Below are 17,315 nucleotides of genomic sequence, written 5' to 3'. Positions count from 1 at the left end.
AATGCTTGACATTGTTGAAGATAACAAGCGATTAGGAGTTAACCAATTAATTGCTGCTGATGATTTAACCGATTTAACTATATTGACTGATATGGTAGGAAGATGAATGACATGGATGTCAGGAAACGTATTGTACGTTAGATATAGTGCCTGGTTGCCCACTCATTACTATTTAATACAGTGGAAAAACATTATTCATTTGTGTTTAATACAGTAGAAACTCCAGGAAACCATCACTCCTAGTGGCATGAAGAAAGCATTGTGGGGGTTTCGCTAGTAAAGGGGCTCCATGACAAAGACCTCTGTTCTCTCTGTTTCCAGCCAAAGCTTATTAACTGAAGACCAGCTAAAGTTTTACCAGGATAACTTTATGTATTCAAATGGCTGCTGAAGTGAGCATTGTGGGAGTGTAACTAGTAAAGGGCCACCATGACAAGTTTTCCCTTAATGCTCACCGGCCACAGCTCTCGTTCTGGAGGCGAGCTGAAGTTGGCTACGACAGCATCACTGTGGCCCGGTAGCTCAAAATCGACACCACTGGAGTGGCTTATGTCATGTGATCAGGAATTCTGTTAACTGATTGATAAGGCTGACGATTATCGGTTCAGAAATTTGTTCAAAATTTGAATCCAGTGTCAACAGAGTCTATCTGACATATTCTAGTGAATTTTGTTGACTTTCTTCTATATTATATTTTCTATATTTTTATCTTGTTTCCCCCCTTTGTTGAATACTGCTGCCGTAACAACTGAATTTCCCTGAATAAAGTCATCATAAAGTCAGTCTAACACATCAGAACGAGCATATTTCAGTGTGTTCAGTGTAATAATCATCTTAACAGCAGGAGCATCCAAGTTAAAATGGTTCAACACGCTGCAAATACTGATTTTTATGAGGATTTAGACTTCATTCAGGCTGAGAAGGCTGCTGCTAGAGCGAACTCAGTGCACTTTGGAACACTTAGTTCATGTAGAGTTAACATGCAGAGCTTCGATTTCAGTCCACCAAGGTTTTCTTTGGTTGAATACAGCCTGAGTATTTACAATAATAAAGAGAAACACAGAGCCCAGACACATGCAGTTATAGTTGGATGAAATACTGCTGAGACTAATGAAATCTGGTGTACCAGATAAAACCTTATGATTTAGATAACAGCGTTGGTCTTTAAAACCTCCCTCACCAGATAAAGGCTTGATTTAAGACTTCACATAAGCAGTTTAAGGCTCTATAAACAGTTATTCTGTGTTTTGAGCCTCAGCAGCAGCACTCCTCTCTGTGCGGCTGTGCTGGCTTTCCACAAACACTTTGGTCCAAAATATTACAGCGGTTATTTAGTCGACTCATCGGTCACTTGTGCGAATGTGTGCAGCTTTTTCCTGACAGTCAGGATCTGCAGAGAAGGCGTGTCCACTCTGACGACAGGTATGTTGTATTTACAGACACACAACTCTCTTACATAACTCTGCTCAGCTTTCCTGCATCTTCTGCACACCGTTCACACACATCAACACCGCCCGGATGGAAACGTGACGCTGACCTGACGGCGGTGTCTCGTTTCCATCGGCCCAGATTGTTTGTAGGTACATAAGAAAGACAGTTGTGTTATCACAATATGTAAGAGCCACCAGCCTTTTCTGCACAACCTCACACAGGCTGACAGTCAATACATGCCATGTTGGAAACCTGAGTTCTGCTGCAGACAAAAGAGGAGAGTTTGTTTGTTACGGGAGATCTGTGAGGTGAGCTCTCTAAGGAGTTTCAGGCTGGGAATGAGGGATTTATTATCAAAACAGAGGCACAAAGCAGCGACACTGTTCACCAATTTGTAATGTGCTGTTATGAACACATGTGGGTGAGATCAAGGTGTGCAGAGGAGATCAAATTTTTATTGACAGCAAAATATTTCATTTTCTTTTCATCTGTAGTTGTGCAAAGACGAGGATGTTGTTGGAGCAACTGACACTGTCTCTTCTAAAGTTTTCAGAATACTCTGTTTCGTTTTGATTTTTTTTTTCAAATTGAAACACTAAAACCTTGTGTAAAAAAAAAAAAGATATAATGTGGCTGGAATAAACTAAAACTATTTTCTGTGGTGATTGATCTGTTGGTCATTTTCCTGATTAAATGATCGTGAAGCCAAGCTGATGTCATCATGCGGTTTGTTTTGTCCAACCAACAGTGAAAAACACAAAGATATGCAGTTTAATACCACATAAATCAAACAAAATCATAAAAAATCTTTACAATTCAGAAGCTGGAATGAGTTGATCACCAGATTGGCCACTTGTTAAGCTCCAAACTACACAAAGTTAACATGTTAGTAACCAACGTCCTGTTCAAGTCTGTGCAAATGTTCACTCAATCATCTTAGATTGATAAAACTGTGTCCCTGAAACATTTCTGACCGACGCCAAACTAGGGACTGACAGATTATAAAATAGATATATTATAAAATTAAAATAATTAAATGCCCATTGTTGGCTCTGATGCAGGCGGCTCTCTCTCTCTCTGTGCTACTTCCTGTGTCACACTGAACATGCTGGAATGATCCACTGGCTGGACAGTGCAGAGCTTCGGCTACTCAGAGGTTAGCCGTGTCTCTTAGCCTGTGGCTAACGCTGTAGCATCTTTCTAAAGTCTAGTTAACTTAACATTCTGTTATTGACACAGACACGTGACTAAAACACAGATGCAACCTGCAAAAACTGAACAAAAAGCGCCGCCATCTCCACGGATCAGAACATTAGCTACTTTGGGTTGGGTCTCGACATTGTAAAAAGAAAGAAAGAAAGAAAGAAAGAAAGAAAGAAAGAAAGAAAGAAAGAAAGAAAGAGAAAGAAAGAAAGAAATGTTTTTTTTTAACTGTAATTTTGGGACTTGGGTCAAAAATTGCTCAGAAATTCTAAATGTTTTTCCTGTTCTGTAAAATGAAGGAATCTGACTGATTGATTATTATATTTATTTCAAATATGTACAGACAAGTACCAAGTAAACAAAGAATTAATATTACACATACACTCATATACATACACATCCATCCATTATCTATACACCGCTTAATCCTCACTAGGGTCATGGGGGGCTGGAGTCTATCCCAGCTGACTCAGGGTGAAGGCAGGTTCACCTGGACAGGTAACCAGTCTATCACAGGGCTACACTTAGAGACAGACAACCAAGCACACTCACATTCACACCTATGGACTATTTAGAATCACCAATTAACCTCAACATGTTTCTGGACTGTGGGAGGAAGCCGGAGAACCGAGTGTTGCAACAGCTGTCCGGGTGGCTGGTCTCAGACCATCTTGGAGGTGGAGATGCTGGATGTGGAGGTCCTGGGCTGCTGTGGTTACATGTGGTCTGCAGTTGTGAGGCTGGTTGGATGTACTGCTACTGCGACTGTGTCTCTGAAACGCCTTTGGAGACGGCTTATGGTCGACAAATGAACATTCAATTCACGGGCAGCAGCTCTGGTGGACATTCCTGCAGTCAGCATGCCAGTTAACACACCATCAAAACCTGCCACATCTGTGGCGTTGTGCTGTGTGATGAACCTTCACACTTTACAGTGGTCAGCCTAAGGCACACCTGTGAGGTGGATGGATTATCTCAGCAAAGGAGAAGTGCTCACTAACGCAGATTTAGACACATTTGAGAGAAACAGGTCTTTTGTGTACACAGAAGAAGTCTTAGATCTTTGAGTTCAGCTCATGAAATGTGGGAGCAAAAACAAAAGTGTTGCGTTAATGCATACATGCACATATTCAGCTCCATGTTCAGCCTCTGACGGTGTCATCAGGAGTTTGGTAACACCTGCTTTAGCTGATCAGTCCCATCAACGTACAGACGCTCATTTATTGAATTTCCCTTCTGGGATGAATAAAGTATTTTTCATTTCATTTCATTTCATTTACATCCCAACAACAACTCAAGCTGATAAATGTGACCCCTTCACATCACATTTCTTATTTAAAAACACAGAAAACTTGCAAGTATTTTGCTCACTGGACACTTAGAACATAAAAAATGTGTGAAGTGGCTATTTTCTATGCAAACACTCTTATTACAAAGTCAGAAGCTGCTGTTGCTTTGCTGGAGATGCTTTACAGTTTAGGAATCGTGAGACCTTTTGCTTTAACCCTACAAAGTACAACCACAGAAGCAGAACTTTCACTGAGCCAATATTTGGATTTTAATGTTTTTAAAATGTTGTAGGTCGGTTATGAGGCTGTAAGTCTTATTTCAACGTCAGACGCATCATTTATCAACATTTATGTAAATATGAAGCACAAATGCATTCATAAATATTTCCCATTCAGACATACAGACGCTCACCTGGCTGTGCGACACCATGTGATGCTGAAGGAGGTGTTAATCTTTAGTTGTTGCAGAGAGGAGTTGGCTGGTTCATTCCAGCAGGTGACCGATCAGAGTCTCTGAGGTGAACACTGAGTCCGGACCTGCAGCCGCCTCACCTGGACACAAACAAGGTAAGAGCTCATGTGAGAAATCTGCTCTTTTTATGACACTTTCACAAGTCAGGAGGTGCAGTGTCAGAGTTTAGGGTCAAATCTGGGAACGACCTGAGAAAAGATATGAAGTCTGAATACACAGGAGAGCTCCTGTATTCACACTAAACAGGATCAAAGCTCTGGAAAATGTTAGTTAAGGGTTTAAAAAGCAGTAAAATAAAAGAATTTAAACCTTTTTGGTTGCTGAACCAAATGCATATGTAAATGTAAAGCTTTACAAACAGTTTGACGCTCTCAGGAGGAGGAAAAGAAAATCTGCAGCAGCAAGTCAGCAGAACAATCGGTAATCTGAGCTACAGTATTAACAGCAGCAACACAAAGCCTGGTTAAAAAACACAACACAACACAAGATCTTGGTCAAGGCGATAAGGACAGATCACGTTTCACCACGAAACCGGATCAGGGCTTGAGAAAGTGTTAGTTTTGCTTCAAGTTGCATGTATTTAAAGTCTAATCTGAAGGTTGTTTCTTCATTTTGTGTGATGAGTAAGAGGTGAAGGAGACGTGAGCGAGAGGCGGCTTCACTGCTGACACAACAGCAGCGACCGTGTTTCATAAATACACGTCTATTGATCTTTTAAACAGTGAATCGTGTCAGACTGTAAAGGTCACGTTGGCCCTGAAGAAAGATCCGACAGTTGTAGTGACAAAGGGAAATCAAAACCCAGCATGAAACCGCTCTACACACAATAATATTTACAATATATGAAGAAATGACTCCTTCTAAATGAGTGACGAGGCTCCGACATCAGAGACAGAGAAAGAAGTGAAAATGCTTTAGCAATTAAAAGGTTAAATCCTACATCGATAAAAGCAAAGTTAAACTGTTTCTGATGATGCAAAACAAACGCCGACACGTGCTGGAAGTTTAGATGAAACATTAACTGTGTGGAGGAGCGAAAACATAATCATGTAAAAACACATTATGAAGCCTCCCGGCCTTTAAACTACATTTAACGTCTAAAACATCCGTCGGCTGAAGAACTGTGAGGTTCAGAAGCATGTTTAGGACTTTAACTGAAACGTTTCTGTGTGTGTTCAGTGTGTGGCTGAAACACAACCTGAAGTTCAAACATGGTTAAAAAAAAAAAAAGTGCTTTTTGTCGCCTTCTCTAAACTAAGTTAGATTTTAATAACCATAAGTGAGAGATTCTTAAAGCCAGAACTGTGAAAATCACCACCGACCTTCTACATCTGCTCAGTAACACCGGTATGAAGCTACAGAGCTCTAGGCCCAGCTTTCTGGTAGCTATGGGGACTTCCTGTAAATGAACTTGAATGGTGGAGAATCGAACAATCAAATGAACTCAGATCAAGAGTATTTATGCAGCACGTCTAAAACCATCAGAGTCGGCCAAAGTCCTGCTTGTGTTTTAGGAAAAAAAACAAACTCTAGGATACAACAAATATAAAATATTAAAATGAAGAACGCTAATAAACGTGTAGCGTTTCCATCTTTATGGCCAGTGCTGCTTTAAACAGCTCGTATTGAGCTCATGTGCAGGTGTATAGTTTGATTTTTGTGGCCCAGTCTGCTCTGATTGGACAAAGCGAGCTCACGTTGTGCCGTCGTGTCGGGATGTAGCTCAGCAGAAGCAGCTCCAGACAGGATTCATGTTGAACAATGAGACAGCGGCTCTTTTTTTTTTTGATTCACATTTCATCTCAAAACATGTAACTTCTGCGACATTTACGGACTCTAAAACGGAGGTTTTGGAAACATTGACGGGCCCGTTTTAGCTTGAAAACTTAGCATTGTGTCGACGTCACACAAACTGACTGGTCATGAAAACCGTCACCACCAGCTGCTCCCTGATTCTTCTGTCGTCTCTGCTAGCAGCTGCTGTACAGTTTGAACAGATCTCTGGTCGTACGTTCCACCAGCGCTCTCCTCCCTGTGCAGTATTTTGCATTAAGATCATTTCTGCACAGATCACCTTTAAACTCAGCTTTAAAGGGAACGTGTATCAGTGTGGATGTGGCCTTTGTTTGCTAAACTAGCCGCTAGGCAGGCAAATGTGTTACATGGTGACGTAGATAAATAGTAAAAGGAGCGTCTGGACTTCAAATGAGGCGTTTCGGCAGCTCAGGAGCAGCGCTTTTAGGTAGGACAGAATAACTCCCCTTGGCAATGACTTACTATGCATAAAAAAGCAGCGATATGATTCACTGAAGGAAAGGGACAAAAGTAAAAAGCACAATATCGGCTTTTTTTTGACAAAATCTCCAAAATGACGCCATTTGTCAAAGTCAGAATCTGTAGAAACGAAAAGAATTTTCAGAATTTAAACTTGCGATGGGAAAATTTAACCTAATCCAAGCTTAAAATCACGACATCTCATCAGAACCACTGCATTCTACACATCTCACTCCACAACATTGCCAAAAATAAAACAAGTTTTAATTAGACTGTGCATAAAAACAAACAAAAAAACCATCTGCTTTAGCCATTAGCTACTCAGCTGTGAAATTCAGGATTGCAGGCTGTATCACAGAGCAGAGAGGAGACAGTAAGGAAACAAAATAAAAGTGTAAATATGGATGGTGTCTCCATCTTTTCTAGAAAACATAAAACTTGTGGACACTCAGAAAAATGCTGCACAAGTTGATTCCAAGTTTTTTTTTGTTAAAGTTTTGTACAATAAAACGTCCATAAATTTCAACATTTTTATGATTAATTACATTTTTGTCAAACTACATAGAAGACATTTCTGTCTACTTCTAGCCAAACTCGTGTGTTTTCCACAGAGCTGCACTGAACAATGACCAAACAGTAGGTACAAATGTGACTGGCATAAAAACGCCAACAACCCGTTTGGAGTTCAGAGGGTTAAATGTGTCACCGGCAAAACATTTTTTTTACGAAATATCTCCGGCACAGATCGTTGTCACCAGATCAAGTATGAAACAAGCAGCGTGATCGGAGGCGGTTCAGCTGACATGCGAGCGCGGCCGGCGAACTGACTGGCTGAGACGGAAACATTGTGCGGCGTTGAGGTTTTGAAGGTCATTAGAGGTGGCAGAAAGCCCCGGGCCGAGCCGAGACCAGCCACTCGTGTCCACCGTTCTGTTCCAGTGAACCACAGATGGGTGGCACTCTGTCATTTGCAGTAAGTGAGCATGTAATGGAGTTGTAAGTGCCCCGAGCGGCGGAGGAAACAAGCCAATTGCCTAAGTTGTTTCCAGAGTTCATCCCTCGACTTCTATTGTCTGACTGGAGAAGACAAAAGGACGCTGTGAGAAAAAGTGGCTGTGAAAAACATCAATAAAACCTCAGAAATATAGAGTGTCGGAGCTCCGAGTGCAGTGGAAACTTCATGCCAAAGGTCGGGGTGTGTTTTGGTTGCAAGCGCTCGCTCTGAGTGATGTCTTGTTTTGTACACAGAGCAGCTCGTTTCAGGTCATGAGCTCCGCCATCGCAGCAGAGTGGATGTGGAGAAAACAGCTCGACCTAGTGGGTCAACAGGGATCCAGGAGGCCTGCACTGCACTGAAGTGTACATTACTTCATCAGCGGAGCGTTTTACTGCTCGGGATGTTCAGCTGAGCCTGATGGTCGTCCAGCGGTTCCTGGAGAACCACACGGGAATCTCACGTTCCAGCAGAACACAGGAAGTGAAGTGGAGCCACTGGTGCCAACTGTTTTCTGATTAAAATGCTGCTTTGGCCAAAACTTACTCCATCAACAGACAACAAGAGCAAGACACAAGGATCTGAATTTAACTTCTCTACCTGTATTTGGATTTGGGTTTTATTCTCCCACTGTTAGAGCGATGAAGTCTGCGTGTGCGGCCCGAATATTCGTCTTTATTAAGTCTCGTTGATCCAGACTAAGGAGGTCAAAGCTCTGAACACAACAGAACTTAAGTATGGACAGCAGCTGCCACATGGAGCAGTGACATTAAAAACAATCCAGGTAAAATATATCAATTAAAAGCTCAATCTATATTTTATGTTTCTGTATTTTATGTGCATTTATGAGCAATTTCTAAGCAGTAATTAGTCTGCTGCATTTATAAAGGTTGCATTTAAACACAACTCTGCTTTGAGCTAAATGCTTAAACGCTAACTAGAGCTGCAACGATTAATTATTAGTCAGCAATTTGAGCATTTTTTCAAGAAAAATGTGAACAGATGTGAATATTTTCTGGTGTTTTTGCGAAACCTTGTTCGTAAAAGATCAGACAAAGAAGCAAATCAATCACAGAGAAACAGAACAAGGTAAAAAGAGATGCAAAATATACCCAAAACGACTGCAAATACACACAAAAAGACCAAAGAGAGACGCACACTGACCAGAGAAACATAAACAACTTAAACAAGATGCAAAATGAACACCAATGGATAAAAATCCTGTGCAAAAATAGATCAAACTCAAGCTACAACACACTAGGGACCACGACTGGATGCACAACAACTGCAAAAACAACCACAAAGACTCAAACCAATCAAAATAAACACAAATAAATGTAAAACTGCCCAAAAATATACACAGGAAGACAAAAAATAGGTGCAAATTGACTACAAGGACACAAAACGAACGCTCGCTGATGTACAACAGCAAAAAAATGTGACTGCAAAGATGTAAAACAACCATAAAGACACAAAATTCAAATTATTGGAGGACAAAAATCCGATATATCCAAAATGACCACAAAAAACAGACAAAATGATCACATAGAGATCAAAGTAGAGCCGCAACAGTTTAAGTATTTTTATCAGGAATCAAAAGTCAAAATTCTGATTCCTCTAAAAAGTGAATATTTTCCCTTAAACAGTAAACTAAACATCTCTGTGTTGTGTCCATAAAGAACATGTCCAGTTAGTTCATTAGATTTCATGGGATCATCCTCTGAGGACTATGAATTGTGCCAATCAATAAACCAAATGTCAAGCGATTCCCCTTAACAGGAGAAAATGTTGACTTGCTGTTGCTACTTGAGGATAAATGAGGTGATTACCACGGTAAATAAAGTAGGGTTCTTCCTCTGAGGACTATGAATATCTATACCAAAATTTGATGTCAAACCATAAAGCAGACTTTGAGCTCTTTTACTTGATGAGTGAACATTTTGACCTGATGGTGGCACTAGTTGAAGGGTCATGAAATCGTTAAGGTAGATGGGGTAGGGATCATCCTCTGAGGACTATTGATTGTGCCAATCAATAAAGCATACATTGAGCTACTTTACTGATCAGTGACAATTCTGACCTGCTGGTGGCGCTAGAGGAAGGGTCAGGAAATCACTAAGGTACATGGGGTAGGGATTATCCTCTAAGGACTATAAATGTGTGGAAAAACCTGGCTGCAGTCTGTCCAGTCGTCGTCGAGATATCTCAGTTTGGGCCACAGTGCCGGACTGACTAGTCTGGCTAAAAACAACCAAAACAAATGATCTATAATAAATTGATTGCAAGTTGCAGTTTTTAAATATAAGCAACCAATAAAAAGCATGTGCTGCCTGAGTAGACTAAGGTGGATGGGGCAGGGATCATCCTCTGAAAACCATGAATATCTGTATTGCCGCCAATGAATAATCCAATTGATGAGATATTTCACTTGATAGTTGAAAACCCTGAACTCCTGGTGTCCCTAGAGGAAACATCAGGGGATCACCTAAGTAGATACAATAGGGTTCATCTTCTGAGGACCTTAAACGCTCCCAAACCATGGAGCAACTGTTGAGATATTTCAGCTGATAAGTGAAAATTTTGACCTTTCGGTGTCACCAAAACAAAAGTCAGGAGATTATCAAAGCAGATGGACTGGGGTTTATCCTCCGAGGGCTATGAATGTATGTACAAAACTTTCTGCCAATCCAGAAAGCAGACAATGAGATATTCTGACATTCTGGTGATGCTGAAGGAAAGATTTGGAAATCACAAAGGTTCGTCCTCTGAGATCTTTGAATGATGCAAGTCCACGAAGAAACACCAGAAAAAAAAGGTCTTTGGCCAAAGCTGTTGGACGACTGTATAGAAAAAGCAGCAATGATTTAAATGACGATAACTTTGTAGCGTACGTGGATGGTGCCACTGAGGATGTACCGATGACTGCATGTCTGCACCTCTTACGATGTACGAACGACAGCAGCTACAGGTTTGACCTCAGCCTGATAACCTACAGCGTGAATGCAGCAGTAACTGTTGGTTTTCCAGTTGGACGCTGCGTTTTTCTGCTTTCTTACATATCAGGGTACTTAGGAGGGGATTATGGGAAGCTAATAGGACGTTATTTCTATGACCTCATGGAGTGAGCTCCATGCTCTGGCAGTGGGGATGCTGGCTGTGGCCAGGAGAAAGTGGAGTCTGTGACTGGAGCCCAGTTCACTCAGTCAGATAGCGGTGATTCAAACCCCATTTGTTTTGGGCGTAGAGGATGCTCTCAGTGGTTTGGCTGTGATTGATCCTTCCTCTGCCCGTGATCGCACCATGACACTATTCCAGTTTCCACATTCATTTTTCCCCTGCTGACTTAGACCAGTTTGGTCCCGTGGCGTTTCCTTTATTGGCTCTCTGACAGTTTTCTGACCTCCACCCAGAAAAAAAGGTCTCGGGCCATTGCTGTTGGACAACAGCAAACTTCTGCATGGAAACATTATTGTGTGTTTACAGACAGTTTAATGTTTCTGTGGCACAACATATCCCCAAACTGAGTTTTAAAACAGAATCCGAGTGTGTGCATGCACTGATAATGCTGTTTTTACTCAACTTGTTTCAATCAATAATCAAGAAAATCAATAAATTAATCAAACATGGAAATGTAACTTGCAGCCTTAAATGTCTATCATACATTTCATGAGTCAATTCAACAGTAGTTAAGACATTTTATTGAAAACCTAAATTGCAGATCCATGGGGGCAACAGAGTAAAAGTGAAAGCTTCATCCTCTGAGGACCATGAATGTTTGTACAAATTCTGCTGCCAATCCATACAGCAAGCAGTGAGATACTTTGACCTTCTGGAACCACTAGAGGAAAGGTTAGGAAGTCACTAAGGTGGTTGGAGTGTGGTTCATCCTTTAAGGAACATGAATGCTGCCAATCCATGAAGCAAAAATCTAGACATTTGATTTGATGAGTGAAAAGTTTGGCCTGTTGAGGAAAAGTCCGGATGGAATAGGGTTCATCTTCTGATGGTGCCACTAAAGGAAAGGTCAGGATACTGCTGCAATAGATGGGATATGGATCATCCTCTAAAGACCACGAATGTCAATGAATCAATGATCTTTGAGGTATTTTAGTTTATAATTCAAAAACCTGACCTACTGGTGCCACTTAAGGAAAGGTCAGGAGATTACCAAAGTGGATGGAGTAGGGTTTATCCTCTGAGGACTATGAATGTAAGTGCAAAATTAGCTGCTAAACCATTAAGCAGACAGTGAGATAGACTGACATTATTGTGCTGCTTGAGTAAAGATTCAGAAATCATAAGTTCTTCCTCTGAGGTCTATAAATGATGTCAGTCCATGAAGAGAACGCCTTGGATCATAAAATATATCGTATTAACATAGTATTTAGAGAGAGTTTAATGTTACTGGGGCAAAACTCATCCTACTGTATGTTGGGATGTCCCAAAACTGAAATTTAAAACAGAATTCAAGCATACCTGCACTGTTGCTGCTGTTTTTACTCAACTCATACTGAAAAAACAGAGAAAAAAATAGGTCTAATGTGTTCATTCAACTCCAGCTCCTGTCTGAAAGGAATCTGAAGATGCAGTAAATGCATCAGCTTAAGCATCAGTGATTTATTGTACAAGGAAAGAAACCCAACAGCCCCGACGAGGACTGTTGCGTTGGGTTTTGTATCTCCAGGCAACTGCCCCATTATGATTAAAGGTATTGACACAGTACAAAGGAGGCAGGAAAAAGAGAATCATACATGGTAAACATTCCCAGATTGCTATCTTAAAAATAGACCTCCAGAACAATCAGATGAAAACGGGGACACACAATATGAAAGGAAACATGTGAGCGGCATTATAACTTACAACGGAAAGAACAGAGAAGTTGTTCTTGTTGTCAGCAGAATGCTGCTTATTATGTATTTATATTAGATGTTACAGGAGGGTGCGTGGGAGGGTGGAGGTTTCCAGTTTTTCAAACATGGAAGACTCCACTCTTTAATTGTTTCCTCCAACAACAGCAGCTGGAAAGAAGGTTGGAAACTGGGCACAGCTGGTTTAGGTAAATGGCTGTTTTTCTGCGTCGGAGTAACAGGAAAAGCCCTTCAAAGATTTTCTGAATGACCCATGCAGAAGGTGCACCATCACAACATGACATAATTTAACCGTGTTTTAATATATATTCACAAAAAAACAACATTTGTGTCAATTCTGCTGCTTGTTTAGTCACAAATTTCCTTGAACCCACTGAACTCCAGGCAGTTTCTGGATGTTTATTTTGTCTCCTGCCACATTTTTACTCACTGGTGGCTCTTTCTTCACTGCAATATGAAGTCCAGCACAACCATGACCAGCAGCAGAGAACTAAGAAATGTCTTTTGTGCAGTTCACCATAGTCAACCATTTCTCTGAGGTTTCCACCAAAGGGATCAATAAAGTTCTATTCTAATCTATTATTCTAGTTATAATGCAAGAAATCAGAAAAAAGGGGGAAAAAAATAAAGCTGAATTTATTTATTTAATGAAAATTAGAAAATAAATAAATAAATAAGTCAACAGTTTCCCAAGTGTCCACTAGTGTTCATCAATCCTGGAATAAATGGTGGCTCCACATGCTCCAGAAATTTCATTATTTTTACAGTTTCTCTCTTTTCCCTTTACTCTGCACATCAGCTGCAGATGTTTCACTGTGCTGAATGTATAACTACTGGTTCCTCTGTTCACTGTCTCTGAGCCATGCTGCATTTATGCTATTGTGTGATTTTCTTCTTATTCTGTCATTTGGCTTCTTGGTCTTGCAGGAAGCACAGAATTTTCTGTTTTTTATAGAATCTGGTGCAAATGGCACATTTTGTGCAAATGTTTAAATGGGACATTTAGAATGAAGCAGTTTTGATTAAAAATACTTTGATTTGAGCTTAGAGTTGATAAATCTTCATGAGGGATGGTATGTTACACATGATGAGTTCAAGTACTGCCAATTCTTTATGTCTTTACTGTTTCTAGCTCTAAACAAATGCCATTTTTAAAGAGACAAGACGCCTATCAAACCCACTGGCCCCACAAGTTGTGGGGTTCAGAGAGTGAACAACTACAGAAACACATTCACTCAATCAGCTGTAGAGTCAGCAGAGCAGAGCTGTAACTCACATACTGGCTGTAGTCAACAGATGTACTGTAATGCAAAAGCACAATGGCAACCTTCATTCTGCTTCAAGGTATCAACAGTAACAGGCAAAATCAGTGCTTCAGGTGCAGAATTCTATTCAGGACTAAAATCTGGATTTCTGTGTCACGTTTGTGGGCTTCTACATCCCGTCAGACAGGTTTCAGTAGCTGTTTGGTCTTCAGGGTCGACTGTCTGCTCCGACTGCAATGACCTGCATTAACTCTAATGACCTGCTCTCAGACAAAGTTTCGGGTCAGTTGGACAACAAAACAAGAACCGCTCAGTCTGAACAGACAAATGTCAGGAAGGCGACGATTTGGGACACTGATTAGGGATTACACACAGTTAGTTCCACAGGAAAATAGAAACCAAAAGACAACTCTAGAAGCTAAGATTGAAAATGACCCCATTTCCTCAAGTAGTGATTGGAGCCTGTATTTAGCTCAAGTGCAAAAAGCAAAAGGCCTACATTTGAAGCAGACTTGTATATTTGGTCACATATTAGTACGAATCTCATTTTGTTCTGCCTTCATTTGCGCTGCTAAGTCTTTACTAGCTAAACCCCCAACAATGCTCTCTGTTTGCCAACACAGAACTGGTCATCTCCTGTTTTTTTTTGTTTTTTTGGATATGCGGATATGAGTTTCAAGGGGATTAATCAATGACCAGAGGGACTTTAAAGCCACTTTAAAGCCAGGATCTAAAAACTTCCCATGACAAGACTCATTGACAGGTTCTACACATTTGTTTTAACATAAAGACTAAAAGTGCGAACCGTTGGATATTTACCACGTCACTCGGTAAAACATTCTTTCCTATGTTCCCTACAGACTCTGGAAGATGCATAAACAGTATACGTCCGTGAGTCCCACTGATGACCTCAGTGTGAAGACTGAAAATGGACCTCAAGCGAAGAAATACCGCTACGTCCGTAAAGAAGGCAACTGTAACGTCGTCTTCCGCCACGTTCCCGAGGAGTGGCTGCTGTTTGTGACCGACATCTTCACGACCCTGGTGGAGATCAGGTGGAGGGTGATGTTCCTGATCTTTGCCTTGTCGTACATCCTGTCCTGGCTCTTCTTCGGCATCCTCTTCTGGGTCATCGCCCTCGCGAACGGAGACGTCAGAGATCACACCAACGATCCTTGCGTCTACGAGGTGCGCAGCTTCACCGCTGCTTTCCTCTTCTCACTCGAAACTCAAACCACCATCGGCTACGGTTTCAGAGGGATGTCCGAGAACTGCATGATCGCCATCATCATCGTCACCATCCAGGACGTCATGAGCTGCTTCATTGACACCTTCGTCATTGGAATCGTTGTGGCCAAAATGGCTTCGGCCAGAAAGAGGGCGCAGACGGTGGGCTTCAGCAACTGTGCCGTCATCAACCTTCATGACGGTTACCTTTGCCTCTCCTGGAGGGTCGGGGATTTCCGGAGGAACCACCTGGTGGAGGGGACGGCTCACGCTCAGATGGTTCGCTCCACAATGCACGCCACCGGGAAGGTCGACGTCACTTACGAGGACCTGGTCATCCAGCAGAGGGACCTGGTCCTGGTCACACCTACCACCATCTTCCACAGGATCGAACCCAGCAGCCCGCTGTACAAGATGAGTCTGGTGGATCTGCGGAAAGCCGACTTCGAGCTGGTGGTGTCTTTCACCTACACCGATGACACCACAGGGATGCTGCATCAGACCCGAACCTCGTACACTCCAGCTGAGATCCTGTGGGGTCAGCTGTTCCAGGAGATGATCCGGGTCACCAGGAGGAACTACCGGGTGGATTACACATTGTTCAATCACACTGCTAAGGTGCTGGTTCCTGAGGTCAGCGCTGAGGAGTATGAACTCAAGAAGCAGCTGCGGCCATCCCCTCGACATTCGCCGCGACATTCGCCCCGACTTTCACCCAGATGTTCCCGACGACCCTCTCCATGCCCAGAGCGGCAAAAAAACGAGGAAAACCTTCTGAAACCTCCAACAGTGATGGTTGAACTTGTGAGCGACGGCCGCCTCGAACCAACTGCTTCAACATGTCAAGCAGCCGGTCAAGATGCTTTGACTTTACCGAATGACCCCACGAGGGCAGAAATGTAAAAGCAGAGCCATCAGGGTTGAGATTTTTCGGAAATACACTCGCCATTTCTTCAGAGAGACCTCTGTTAAGGAGAAACATCGAGGACAATAATGAATCTCATTTACTGTGAGAGTGATGAAAGTTTTGAGCTTATTAATGCCATTTGTTACCAAATCATGTCTGTTTTAGTTTTTAATACTCAACGTTTGTAGGCTTGACAAAAGCACTGATGGGTTATTTCCGATCATCAGGGGTCTGCTGCTCCACCATCTTTAATTTGCTGAAACAATTTCTTTATTATTATAAACTATGGATATTAAAAATAATATCTCTGTTGATACTGAAGTAAATAGTTAGTCCCACTCAGGCTCAGGTCTTTATAAATATTCATATTTTATGCTGTTAAAATTTCTGAAAATTAGAAATGGTCGAGCGGTAATTAAAAATGTTGATGACATGAGGTGAAGAGACCCTCATTTATTCCTATTACAGCTCCTGAAGTTGTGGGTTTCAAAACATAACAGCATTTTAAGTTTGATCTTGTGTCGGATTTTTCATTTCATAACCAAAACCACAGCCAGACAGCTCGGTAAAGGATGACAACAACTCTGCCGATGAAGACGAACTGATGCTGCTGATGAGAAGATCGTTTTAGAGCAGAACCAAAGCAGGGACACGACAAAGTCTTTCGTTCGTTGAGCGTCAGACCCTGAAGCTGAGAAACCAAAACGCTGGAGGAGCCTCGTCTGTCCGTCCACGCTCGACCACAAACCAGCAGTGGGGTGCAACAAACACAACACGAACCTGATTAGTGAACACTGTTGACTGATGTGGGTTTGGTGTCACTCTATGAGAAGCTAAAAACGTTTTTCTGACATCTTTAAACGGCAATCATATTTTGGTGTGCTTGTTCATGTGAATACACTCTAAAAGGGAGGCGCAAAGTGCTTAAAAATGGAGATTTAAACACCTGAACCTGCATCATGTGATACACTCCAGAACTCCTGGACCTTGTGGTGGACTCGTTTTAAATCTACTACGCTTTGTTGTTACCTGACTGTGACTCCAGAGGTCACGTTTGTAATGTAAAGTTTAAAGTCTAGTCAGTGCTGATAGTAAATAAATGTCCCGTATTATGGGTCAAGTCATCGTAGGTTATGTGAAACACACGGAGAGGGTTTTCTTTATGTTTGTGGTGGTGGAATCTCTTGTTTAGTATTTCAAACAGACATTTTTAACAAACCGTCTCACACAGAAATGACGGATTTGTGAGAAAGCGTGTTTGATTTTTACATTATGAGTGTCTGTTGGCACACACGGACCCACTGTTTTTCTAAAATATGATAACGATACTGCTTTTAAGTCGATACCAGTGTCCAGAATTTCAATAAAGTTGACGTTTAAATGTG

At 41.6% G+C, this 17,315-nt stretch overlaps 1 protein-coding gene across 1 annotated transcript; it reads left to right on the top strand.

The window, feature by feature from the left end:
- Positions 1 to 4,428: 4,428 nt before the first annotated feature.
- On the top strand, positions 4,429 to 17,315 carry kcnj16a (potassium inwardly rectifying channel subfamily J member 16a). The gene is made up of 2 exons (XM_008296139.1): positions 4,429 to 4,490; positions 14,657 to 17,315. Exon 2 carries the CDS (start codon positions 14,667 to 14,669, stop codon positions 15,924 to 15,926), a length of 1,260 nt encoding a protein of 419 aa, XP_008294361.1. The 5' UTR covers positions 4,429 to 4,490; positions 14,657 to 14,666; the 3' UTR covers positions 15,927 to 17,315.

Source organism: Stegastes partitus, unplaced genomic scaffold, assembly GCF_000690725.1.
Source record: "Stegastes partitus isolate 25-593 unplaced genomic scaffold, Stegastes_partitus-1.0.2 Scaffold1102, whole genome shotgun sequence".
Lineage (NCBI taxonomy): Eukaryota > Metazoa > Chordata > Actinopteri > Pomacentridae > Stegastes > Stegastes partitus.
This window is presented reverse-complemented; position numbering and strand designations above follow the sequence as displayed.